The sequence below is a fragment of the Sinohyriopsis cumingii genome, chromosome 6 (assembly GCF_028554795.1).
Source record: "Sinohyriopsis cumingii isolate HCF-2022 chromosome 6, ASM2855479v2, whole genome shotgun sequence".
NCBI lineage: Eukaryota > Metazoa > Mollusca > Bivalvia > Unionida > Unionidae > Sinohyriopsis > Sinohyriopsis cumingii.
In genome coordinates, this window is record NC_142966.1 from 40,972,005 (window position 1) to 40,985,516 (window position 13,512).

General features: G+C 37.4%; 1 protein-coding gene across 1 annotated transcript in view; it reads right to left on the bottom strand.

Annotated features, from left to right (window-relative positions):
- Positions 1 to 11,825, bottom strand: part of LOC149796766 (allene oxide synthase-lipoxygenase protein-like) — a 175,918-nt gene extending 164,093 nt beyond the window's left edge. The window contains exon 1 of the mRNA XM_089961422.1: positions 10,540 to 11,825. Within this exon, the coding sequence (XP_089817548.1) occupies positions 10,540 to 11,217 (678 nt within the window). The 5' untranslated portion in view covers positions 11,218 to 11,825. The remainder of the gene's footprint in view (positions 1 to 10,539) is intronic.
- Positions 11,826 to 13,512: the final 1,687 nt, after the last annotated feature.

Here is a 13,512-nt window from a genome sequence, read left to right on the forward strand (position 1 = left end):
AAGGCCATGCAACCTTTTTTTACTACTCAATCCCACTTTCCTACAAGCCTATCAAAGTGTTTTTGAGAGTGAGTCTGTCGCGAAGCTGTAAAACAGTAAGAACAAAACACTTTTCAGTAATCTGTTGGATGCTAATGCCCTCGTAGAATGGAACCGAATGCCTTCGTAGAATAATTTAAGCTACAGCACAAGATACGGACTCATGAGGTGTAAATATGAATACGGACTCATGAGGTGGAAATATGAATACCTTAATGAAATCAGTTTATGACTAGGGTATACTTTCTGCAATTTTCTTAGAATTTCTCCACAAATATATATTTTGCATTGCCTTGTTTGGTAAATGTTTAAAGATTCCTCAAGGGTAAATATAGAAGGAAGAATGAAATAGGAATAATTATTTCGTTTAAAACCTGCTCACACTGGCTAGTGTTTATTCCTAATAAAAAGTCAACGACATCTTCACATTAACTAGTGTTGAGTCTTTATAAAAAAAAGTAAAATGACAGCTTAACATTGGCTAGTGTTTATTCCTACTAAAAAGGTCAACGACAGCCTCACATTGACTAGTGTTTTTATTCTTAAGAAAAAGGTCATTGACAGTCTGACATTGGCTAATGTTTTTATTCTTAATAAAAAGGGCATTGACAGCATGACATTGGCTAGTAGTTATTTTTAATAAAATTGTCAAAACAGCCTGACATTGGCTAGTGTTTAGTCTTAATAAAAATGTTAATGAGAGACCTACATTGACTAGTGTTTATTCTTAATAAAAAGTGTCAATGACAACCTCACATTGACAAGTGTTTATTCTTAATAAAAATGTCAATGACAGCCTGAAATTGGCTAGTATTTATTCTTAATAAAATTGTCAATAACAGCCTGACATTGACAGGTGTTTATTAATAAAAAGGTCAATGATTGCCTAGCATTGACTCTTAATAATAAAGCAAAACCTTTTCACGACATTATGACTACGTTTGAATTATTGATGCCTGCTGGATACACATTGAAACAAAATCACTGTTAAAACGAAACAGTAAGAAAGATGTGTACAACAGACCCAAATATTGAAGAAAGTAATTTGAGATGTGAAGTGAAAATGGGGTTTCAGTATGTAAAATGGGGCTTCCTTGTGTAAAATGGGGCTTCAGTATTTAAAACATAAAATGTTGAAGGGTATTTGTTTAGAAACTGTGTACAAGTGTATGCAATGCTTTTACTGCAAGAGTGATGATTAATCTCGATGTTCATAAGGCGTAGATATATTTCTGAAATCGGCTTGGATTATAACCGTAGCTTCATGTATACAAGCGTGTTGTTTAATTGGATCTTAACATTAGAAACTAATTAATACAATACTAGTTAAAATACAATTTGCACTATGATTTTTATTTCATTCCTAGAGTGCCCTATTGATCTTAGTAAAGACAGTCACTATATTTGTTTTCCATTACCGGCAGGTGTATGGATGGTGCGATACATGGAGGAAAAATAAACTTTATATTTTAACTGTAAAATTGTTGAGTCGACAAACTGACTTGAAGACCTGCAGGGTGTTCTAATGACTATATAGAAACGCCATTTCACGACAATATCGCGCGATATCATATTTCCTCTCTGTATATTTTTTTTTAGATCTAAGAATAACTTTATAAGCATGCATAGCTAAATACCAAAAGGGAAGCGGAGAAAACAAATCTGAATTCACGTCATCTGTGATCATTAAGAGGTCGCTAAACTGTCAATCTGTGCAGGAAAGGGGACTGAATACTTTTGACATGTCATACCGGGTATGCAAATGCTTTTCTTTCTTCTTTTTTAGCTGCCCGAAGAAAGATAAGGTGAAAAGTAGAACGTGGGACCAATCAATGACAATATCGTAGGGACTATTGATAGAAGTTCTGTTTTTGTTTTTTGGGGGTTTTTTTAAATTTGATCCTGATGGGATGAAACGATTCTTTACGTTTCTTTGAATGGATAAATATTGACTTCTGTTTCCTTCATCGTGACGATTAATTTCTAACATGAACAGAATACAATGTATTTATACTAGACACATAATTATTAACATTACAAAACCATTGATGGCTGCGCTATATTCAATGACTGTTTGCTTTTTGGGTGGTGGTGGACTTATGCAATCGGTAGTGGCATGAGACATAAAAAGCAGGTCATGTACTTTATTTGAAGTAGGAATATTCTTTCATTTTGAGTAGGATATGATCAGTTTAATGTGTTTATGCCGAGTCTTTACACCTAATGACATCGCCTGTTTTCAGTACAAATGAAAAATCGGAATACCTTTTAACTACTCTGCTACGTCGTGCCACATCTTCGCTAGCCAAGGTTCCGATAACCCAATCTGCACCTTTGTGGATTGAACAGCTATACGGCGCTTTGTCCTAGCGACATCTATTGGATTTCATGTGTTATTAGTTTGTACTTTCAGCTAACCAATAGCGTGGTGCATTATACAACGGCCGAAAACGGTGATGGCAATTGACCTGAAAAGGATATTTTGTACGTTTAACATCGAAAGTATGACTATGTACCAGAGGGAAACCATTACAGGTCTATTTTGGTGAAAGGTATTGGTGACAACACGTACCGGCACTGGAAAAGTACTTATTTATCAGCTCATTCAAGTTTTTCGCTCCCCTTGTCTCGATCACGTAGGGACAGTGTTCAAATTTGAACAACTTAATTCTGATTGGATGCAGTGGCTTGCCGCCGCATCCAATGAAATTCACAGACCGGAAACACAGAAATATCTACTCGATATGCCAAGGTGTAGATAGTGTTATCGGAACCTTGGCTAGCAAAGATTCCTTGTGCAATAATCTTAAGACCTGCCATCGGCGAATATAACCAGACCGCTGTTTCCGGCTAGATACGAGCACATGAGTCTGGCGTTTTATCAATAAAGTACGATGAATTCTCTGACAACACCAAATCACCTTATCGGTACTATAAATGAACACAATGAGTGCAAGCATGACCCCAACCATCCGTTCCATTCGACTTTTCTCATGTGTATTTTATTGCTTCAGAATCGCAAGAAGACTCAAAGCTACACATATCCATTCAAAAGACAGTAATGTACCAACGCATAGCTCTCGGACGACCATCGCATGAATTCAATCCGGTGAATTAACCTTTATTTTCACCATTATGGTCACAAACCCTTTCATACAAAATCCATCGGACGGAAGTAGCCCATTCTACCACGGGCTGAATAACATTATGAAAGCAATTTCACAAGATAAAATGTTTAACTTGCTTTTTATTTCCGACTGTATCATATGATAATTTTATATAAATTTCCAGAACAGAAATATGTATTTAAAGTTCGGATTGTAGAAATAACGGTTGATGATGGCATCACACTTCCAAATATTAAAGCCCAGACGGATGCTGGAACCGGTAGATTTAAAAATGTGTTTGACCGACTTTCTATATGTTGCCACCTGGTAGGATCATCTGTTGTTTGTACTTAGTTTTTTTCATAACAGATAGTAATAGTGAAAAAGAAAATATGATACTTGTATTAGAGTTGTACTATTTATGATGATGATGATGATAATTATAGAGAGAGAGAAAAAAAAGCAGTAGGAAAGAAGAAAAGCTGAAAAACTTTTTACCACTGAGTAACCATTGATGTTGATGTTGATGGTGATGTGTGTGTGTGAGAGAGAGAGAGAGAGAGAGAGAGAGAGAGAGAGAGAGACAAACAGACAGACAGACAGGTAACACAAAATACTAAAACTATCAGGAATAATGTGTATATAATGCAAGGAAAGTCTGAACGCTATCAGTAACTGTATGCATGTATGTATGTATGTATGTATGTATGTATGGATGTATGGATGCATGTATGTATGTATGTATGTAAATGCACAGTGAGAGCATTTTTTTTACAACTTTTGAAAATGGTAGTAATATAATAATGTAAATAACATTTTCATGATGAATTCATTATTCTGAGCAAATTCAACTAATCGATTTAGATTATTAGACCCTAACACTTATTTAATGCATGGTAGAAACTGATAGAATGGGCTACTTCCATCTGATGGATTCTGCTAGAAAGGGTTTGTGACCGTAATGGTGAAAACAAAGGTCAATTCGCCGGATTGTAGTCTTTCTGTCTTGTTGCGATTTTGAAGCGATAAAATGAGCGTGAGAAAATTCGTGTCGAGCTGGGGTCACGCTTGCACTCCTTGTGTCCATTTATAGTACCGATAATGTTATTTGGTGTTGTCAGAGATTTTATCGTACGTTTTATACGAGCATGCCACCACATATCATACGCACGTGACTTCTCATTCCTGTTAAGCAGATTACGTTTCAAATAAATTCCACACGAATATTTTGTTTGAAATAAGAATTGCTAGCAAAGCGATCGCCTAGTTATAAAAGGCGGGAAATATATTTAATCCTGATTGGTTACGCTAAATACGAAATTTCTTGGGGTTAAATGGCACTCATCGAAAAAATCTAGTCAGTCTGCATCTTTCCTGCAAGAGTGAAACTATAAGGGACTCCGAGATTGAATTTATAAGAAATTCTCTCCTGAAACATTTGTCAAACGGAGCGGATGTCTGGGTGTATGGAAAGTCAAAGGACACAATTCGGAGGTAGAAGCGAACAAAGCTTGAAAGCACAAGGTATTTGACTCAATTTCATGTAATTCGTTAATACCAATATAATGATTTGCTTGAATTTATTTGCTTACATTTGCATGAATTTATTTGTTTAAATCCGTAGATCAATATTCTCGATATGAGCGTAACTATGAGTTCAGCTATCTGAATTCGTACAATGATCTCTTTTATATAAGTTTGACGAATTGTTGGAATTTGTCGTATTGTTTGTATAGAAATTGGGTATTCTAAGATTTCATGCATTACTTTAGTTGATATGATTAACGAGAATCCGTTCGAATTCACCTATCTTATATGATTTCGTGGATGATAAAGACTTGAATGTGTGTGTTCGCTGAAAATAACGTTGTTAAGCGTATAATGAATTTCATTCATTCATTTGTGTAATTGACATGAGAACGGAACTGTTATGTCTCGTGTAATGTTAATGGGAATCAGTGATCAAATAGCCATTAGGAAGTACGTTAATCTTTTGAAACTAGGTTTGTTTATGGTATGCCATGTTTAGCTTGACCAGATAGCCTTTGGTCTGTTGAATTCTGATAGAACGATATCTGACATAACGAGAGGGGAGTAATGATCTGTTCCCAGTGGGAAAACTGACAGAAGATTTAGGTTGCTTATCTGTTTATTTTGAAATGGGAAGTAGCTCACGGACGTATCCACTGAAGTATCCACTGACGTATACACGTACCTACTTATCCATTTATCTACTTATCTACGTACTTACGTATCCACCTACCCACACTAAGTTTGAGGGTCGAAAGAGGCGAGACAGTAGGGAGGTTGGAAAAGGGGAAAAGCGAAAGGACCTAAAGGAACCACCGCGGTGAAGTTGTAGTGGACCGGCATAAGCAGGTTATGAAGTTGTACAAAGCAATGACTTCGATCGTTCACTCGATTATATGATGAACTAATTCTATCATTTAAAACATGTTGGCTATTTATATAAATATATTGAGTTTGAAATTAGGTGAAAGATTTATTTAGAAAAGAAGTGCATCTTCCTAATGTAATGTATTATCCCAGTTTATGTAATTTATAAAAAAAAAATTGTTTTTCCATATAAGAGGGCTTGTGTCCTTCTGTTCTATATATCTGCTCAGATATATATTTATTCCATCTATATTTTCACACTTTATTTTAAAATATACTCGATCCAGGCAACAATACCGAGGGCGATCACCCTCTAGATAACGATAGCCAAATAAAGCGGACACCTTGTAAGAAGGTACAAGCTCACAATATCAACACCAGTAGAACCGCTACAGAAACGGATTCTGATACGCAGTACACTCATTGTAACTCAAATATAACAAAGTCACATCAGAAAAGTTCATCCTCCACTTGTGATTTTTTTAAATTTATGTTTGCTTTCTTAAAAAATATATTAGTCTACCTACCTAGTCGTATCATTAGAGGAAAAAAGCGCTGCTTGCTGGTTTTTTTCTATTGAAAGAAGTGATTAAAGGTCCTTTTTTGTCTTGGGTTTCAATGTTTGATGCTTTGAGAACAATGACATTTTCGCTGACCATACATTTTTTGCATCGCACAAAAATTACATTTCTCTGTGTTTTTAAATCTGTGGGTTTTAGCATGCACGAAATATCCACAGACATTACCACCTTGTACACAAAAAAGTTCAAGGTGCTTGCGTTCCAAATTATTGACAGTGAACATCATGCACATGAAGATCGGCACCATATTTTTAAAATCGGGCATGTCTTTTAGGTGTCAAAACAAAGTTTTATTCTACTAAAATCGCATTTGAGGAACTTCTGACAATGAATTGAGCTTCTGTAAATCATCACTGATAGCTCATTTTTATAGAACAATTCCCCCTAGATATGATTACTTTGCAATTTGATTTGCTATTCTTACTTTGTGGCAAGAATAACTAATTGCGAAAAAAGCCCATCCATAAAGTTATGCACCTGGCTTTACGGACAGCGGCATGCCAGAATAAAACGTGTTCTCTGAAGGTACTGGCAAAAGTAATAATGACAATCCAAACAGAAATTACCCTCGTTGGTGAAAGGTACTAGATGTAAAGTGGGCTTCTGGATATTGTTAAAATTCATGCGATATTTTCGCTCTTAAGATGGTAATGAATTGTGTATTTTCGATTTTGTTTATCACTTTTGATTTATGTTTGCCCGTAAATTAGGGAATTATACAAGAGAAATAATCTTGCTATTTCACAGTAGCGTCAACACAAACATGCAAATTTACTTACACCATTACCTTGATCATACATGCATAAATATTGGCGGAAATGTTGCTTATTTTGTGGCTGGCGACCGATCAATTGCAGGGATCAGTTTTGCGGAAACCTGTAAGCAGTTTTGGCGTTTGGCCTAATTTATATTGTGATTAAATGGTACCAAGGAGTTGAAATGATCTTGGGTGAGCTCGCCTTCGACGATGTTAGCACTGCTAACTGTTTGCAAAACTGGTGGTGTTGATTATGCTTGTGTTTCATGATTGCTGAGTAACTAAAATATTTAGCGAAGCTAACAATCTGCTTTTTGCCAACATACATCCCAAAAGTTAAATATATTAATATTTTCACACATTTAAACAACTGTTTAAAGTAGTTCCGGGCATGCGCATGATGCATGGTGAAACACAGCTTGTGTAAAACTGAAATCTTTGATATATCATGACATGTTTCTGATGTCTGAGTGCGGAAAACGAGGAACAGGATGATGCCACGAGTTACAGAAATATATCAGGGCAGAAACATTATGTTGCAACATGGTGATACCACATTACCGCCACAGTGGAGAAATGTTTTTGGAACTAGTTTAGTTTCCAATATAGGAAATACGTTTGCCCTTATGTATCTTCTTCAAACCTGTATTTCCATATCCAGGCCTGCTTAGTATTTCTACTACTATTATTACTACTTCTCTCTCTCTCTCTCTCTGGATCAACAGCTCTTAAAATATGATAGTAAACATTTATGAAATCAATAAGGAAATAACATGAAGAAATGCATACAAACTCCAAATAACGAAACGTAGGCTTCAGATATCAACTTTGTTATGATTTAGCTGTCCACGTAAATCATGCATTTTGTCAGTGACAAAACTTACATGACCTGTTGCTTTTCAACATTGTGTGTCAGCCATACAGTAAACCTCACATAGTTACTCTGCAGTATATAGATAGATAAATACCAAGAGTCGACTAGGAAGACGAGCTGACCACCCCACCCCACTCCCTTCTCATAGACATAAACAGGTGGGTTCAGGGCAAGTCGAATATCTCGAAAACGACTTGGATGGCAATTATTTTCAGTTGCATTAGCCTGTTTAGTACACAATGTTTTGCAGAATTATCACCTAGGAAAAGGGTTTGTGTCAAGAGAATAATTTACTTATGCTATGTATATATATATATATATATATATATATATATATATATATATATATATATATATATATATATATATAACAATATAGACCTTTTTGACAAAGCGGTGAATGCGGCATTAATTTTGTGCATAAAACTCCTTTGCGCCCTATGTGTATGTTTACTCATAATGTGCATAATACCCATTAAAAATGCACAAGAATGAAACGATGGTCGAATGAATGCTTGCGTGAGTACGGTTGTTTCTTCTTTTTTTTTTTTGGTGGGGGGTATTTTAGCCTGGGATCCAGAAACCACCGGACCCCCAATTAGGCCCTGCGTGATAATGGGACGCATTTTAGGTGAGAACAGGTCGCCCCCATTAGTCGCTTCTTATAAGAATTTGAACAATAAGCAGTACATGGTATTTAAATATCCGGCTGCTGCTCTTCAAATTGATATGTCGGTTTAAGCTGATCAAGCTCTACTCTGGTGCTAGGATTATGTAATGCTACCCGGGTGTAAATTAAGATAACAAATAGGTTACATTCTGGAGAGGGGTATGAAGTGGAGCTTCCTTGAGGTAATTATATAACAAATGGGTTACATGGGGGGGGGGGGGGGGCGAGTGGCCGAGTGGTCGAAAGCGCTCACTGTTACGGATCACAGCTATCTCACCTCTGTCTGTGTGGGTTCGAGGAGTGGTCTAAAGCGCTCACCGTTACGGATCACAGCCATCTCACCTCTGTTTGCGTGGGTTCGAGTCTCGCATTCGGTCAATGTGTAGTGCCGGATTACCAAATAGGCAGAGTCGGTACCGGCCTAAGGGCCTCACGACAACGGATGAAAATACTATTGATGAAACGTATTAGGAGATAATTTGTGAGGGGGCCCAAAAGATTTCGACTGCCTAAGGTCCTAAGGATATGTGAGAAAGCTTGCCAGTATCTCTTCTCTTGGGTCGGTGGTTCTTTCCGGAGTTTTCCTGGGTTCTTCGTCCACCATTTATACTGGCCGCCATGTATAGCCTATATTACGCTGAAAAATGGCGTTAAACCCTTACAGCACCAGCAACAACAACGAGAGATAGGGAGCGCATGAAGTGTTCAGTTGCACGTTTCCTCAAGAGTAAAAGATCACGGGAAAAGAGAAAACGTAAACCGAGAAATCCATTCAAATGTCGCTTGGGACCTTGTTCAAACGCCTGAACACACCCATTCATGAAACCTTTGTGTTATATCTTCATTGTGACTTATTCAATATTGTGATCGAAATAGAGAAACTGCGATCCGTTGTGAAATAGCTTGTTCACCAACTCGTCTATCGTTAACCGTCGTGCATCCCGAGAATATGTAGTAGTAACCTACCGCTAAATTAAATTCATTCTTCAAAGAAAATCATCTAAGTTGGTCTGAATTAATAAGGGTTGGAAACACTGTCTAGGCGAGATGTTTGGTCTCTATTCAAATGAATGCACTGTAAATACAAGCACTATCACGTTCCTGAGTTGCTAATCCATATGATAACTCTGGTAACGTAAACTTCAATGAGCCAACGTGAACCGTATCCAAACAAAAAATGTATTTCTGGCACAGCTTAGGGCAATTATGTGGTATGTGCCGTGATTAAAAGCCTTTCTGCTTTTGTTTTTCAGTATTATCTGTCACAAAGGACCGGTTGTTTCAATATTGCCTGTCATCAAACCTCAAATTCTCAACCTAAACCATCCTACCTCCTCTGGAGCTGTCTGCACACACCCGGCAGTGCAAACGCCCAAAGATATAACAGTTTTGTCCCCCACCCCCAGCAGATAGTTGGCTCTAAGTATGGGGGTTGAGGGTGGTGTAGAGGATGGGGAGTCATTCATAATCAAATTCTGGTATAAACGAGAAATGTCATTGCACTAAATCTCGCTATGTCACTTCGATAATAATAATAATAATAATAATAATAATAATAATAATAATTAATCAGGCTACGATTACAATTCTGTTCATTTATACAGTCCATTTACTGTCGATGGCTCTTGATCGAATTTTTAGCGTGAATTTTGGCTTTTTTTAATCAAATGTTGCCAATATTTATATATTTTTCTTTAACTGCATTTCCAGCTAATTCACAAGACGCGTGATTACGGAGAAGTCTAGCAGTCACATTCTTAAGAAATCGCTCTGAATTAAATGGGTGTTAACTTAAACAATAGGAGAAGAGTGGCGTATCAATATAAACACTTGAAACTGGGATGTGTTAGCCTTACACTTGCTCGCCTAACACGTGATTTACGATTATCATATTCATATAAACACCATAATCCATATCAATACCATACATTTATATATTCTGTTCTTGGGTTGATTTGGGTCGCAGGTTATCAGTATGGCTTCAATTTCACAAGTTTATTTTGAGAAGAAATTTTTTAAACGGCAGCACATAAATTGTGTTTTCAATATTTTTGTCTCCTTATTCACGATATTGTCTTATCTCTAAATATTAAATAAGCACACCATTACCTTACCTGTGCTGGGCCTCCTGAAACTTTTTGGGCGACCTCATATACCTCCCGCTTTTGCTCCAAATCCTGTGTACGAGAGTCTATTTCCGGATCGTCCTGCGGCAAATAGTTGTCCATTTCTCTGATGACATAATGCACGTGAGGCTTTATCCAACGAAAGACCGGGAACATGAATCGTTCTCGAGTTTTCATATTTTCTATCTCTATGTGATCCACGAACCAGTTACTTCCGAACCCGGACGTGTCCCTCCAAAATTCTATCCTCTGAATATCCTTCAGATGAGAGAGGTTTTTGAGCTTGAATACATCAATATTGCCTCTTTCGAAGTCGTCCTTAAACACATTGTCCAGAAGGATCTCGTTCGATTTGTTGCCATCTTTCGCATGGAGGATGATTCTGACGTTGGCGTCGGTACCAGCATGAATAACGTCTCCAGTTTTGACGTAGACGATATAGTCAGCTTTGCTGAACGAGAATATGCCATTGATTCCCTTACCCGAATTGAAAAACCTGTGTCCCTTTGGAATAAGAAATGAATTTTGCATGAATGTATTGCTGATTTGGAGACATCTGCAATTTTTCAGCAGACATCTTCGGAGGGTGCCTGGAGCTCCATATTCCAGATGTCTCTTGCCAAATCTGTTAAAACGAACAATCATGCGGGACCCCATTTTGAACATAACCCACGAAAAAAGGAGTTTCTTATGAAAGAAACCGGATAATGAAACCGAAATTCAAGTTTACATGTGCTGTGTATGTTAGGCATTAACGAATGCAAGGTGCATAGTGTAACAGTATGAACAGTATGTCAAGTACCAGTACATCCGGCGTTAAGATTAGAAGTGAGCTGTCGCCGTATTAGATATCTGATTAGCATTTAGTACATATTTTCCATGTAACCCGGCATTACGAGCACTACATATATGAAGATGTAGACATTACCTTTGTAAGTATCGTAAGATAAATAGTCCCGCATGCCGCGCTTTACCACAGGTGGTTTAAAACGAAGAAACGCATTTCATACGAAACACTTTCAACGTTTCTTTTGTTTGTCTTCTGTCAAGACGATCATAATGGACACCTGCAAACTTTGAAAGCCGTATCAATCAATCAAACGTGGTAATCAAGTGTCAACAAGTACTTTGTGTCGGTCGTCAAGACCCATAGAGGCATTGGGCGACAACTTGGAATAACGACACAGTTTTGAATCCCGAGTTATTGCCCTCTTTCTCTACAGATACTTTTACCTTTTCATTATACCTGTATATAATTAAGTACAGGATATCATTATTTCATACTCCTGCTGCTGCAAATTACATCATTCTATATTTATATTTTGGATTTAGGTCTTATAACGATCGTAAACTTGTTTCATTCAAACTTCTAAATTGGATGTGAATGCATGTATAGTGAGAGTTACTGGTGTACGGAATTGCCAAAAGTTGGTCAATGTACCCTACCTCTCAGTCTAATTTGAAGCCCAATGACAAGGGTTTTTGCAACAAAATATATTATCCTAAGGACCTGACATTTTCTAAAATAATTTATTAATAGTTTGATAGTTCTATATTTTTAAAGACATTATTCCTGGCTTTTATGTTGTATAAATCCCATGTCTCCCAAGTCTTACCCTTATTGTATTAATTACTTTTCTTCCAAGTATAGGGGCCCCGAGTGGTCTAAAACGCTCTCCGTTACGGATGACTGCCATCTCACCTCTATCTACGTGGGTTCGAGTCTTGGATTCGACCAGTGTTGGTATGTGAAAAAGCTTGCCAGTTGCTTCTCGTGGGTCGGTGGTTCTTTCAGGGGTTTTCCCGGGTTCTTTCCTCTACCACAACAATCTTCCAAGTATTACCCAGTCATATCTTTTATCAAATTCAGTAAGTGCACTCACAGAGATGCGGTGCTAATATATTAAAATGGTTATATTTTTTTGGCTCTTTTAGATAACCCGATATGGGATAACCGATTTTTCTTTGGTCAATTATCTCTCTCTCTCTCTCTCTCTCTCTCTCTCTCTCTCTCTCTCTCTCTCTCTCTCGCACCCCATTGCACCCTGACACATATATAGTGGGGCTTTATTGATCTTCACCTGATTTACCTGAACGTCTTGATATGCTTATGATTAGTTCTGAGAACACGATTTATAGTGTTTGGATTAACACAAATACAGCACGCGAGAGAGTGGGAGTGTGTAGACTACATTGGCCTACTTCTGGCAAATTTTTACACCAGTACCTCCCACGATACACGCATCCACATGCAATTCAGCAGTTTGAATGAAGTATGTGCACATCTCTGTGTGTGTGCAATACAGTACAATTATACCCTCTAACTATTTAGAAACCATCGGTTTATTACAATCATACTTTGTATGCAATTTACGTTTTGGTACAAGATAGCGTGGTAAACCCTCTTATCTTAAGCTTCAGATTCTGATATGGCTTTAAAAAGATAAAATATAGGAACACTTTTTACACAGAAGTTACCATCTTCACTAGTCCAGGTTCCGATATGTTAACCCTATCTACATCTTGGCTGATATAGCAGATACGTATGTCCTTTGGGTCTGTGAATTTCATTGGATGCGATGGGAATCCACCACATCCAATCCAATTTAAGTTGTTCAAATTTCAACACTGTTTCCACTTCCGGTCCATGTTTGCGCAAATAACTTTCGCTCAAATACACCTTTAATGGCATCTCTCTGGTACGTAGTCATAATTACGATTGCCTCCGCCATTTACGGCCGATGTACAATGCACCGTTGAGATATCACGGTACCAATTGTTTTTCCATAGACCTCAATGCTAATGTTTTGTGAAATAAGTATACTTTCTATCCTACCTCAGCATGCATGCCACACACTGTCACAGAGAACAATGTTAGCTTGTCAATTTCACAAGGACAAAACCAGGTACTCCGCTGCATTTAAGAGAGATAACTCTGCTGGAACTAGACAGTGGTAAGAG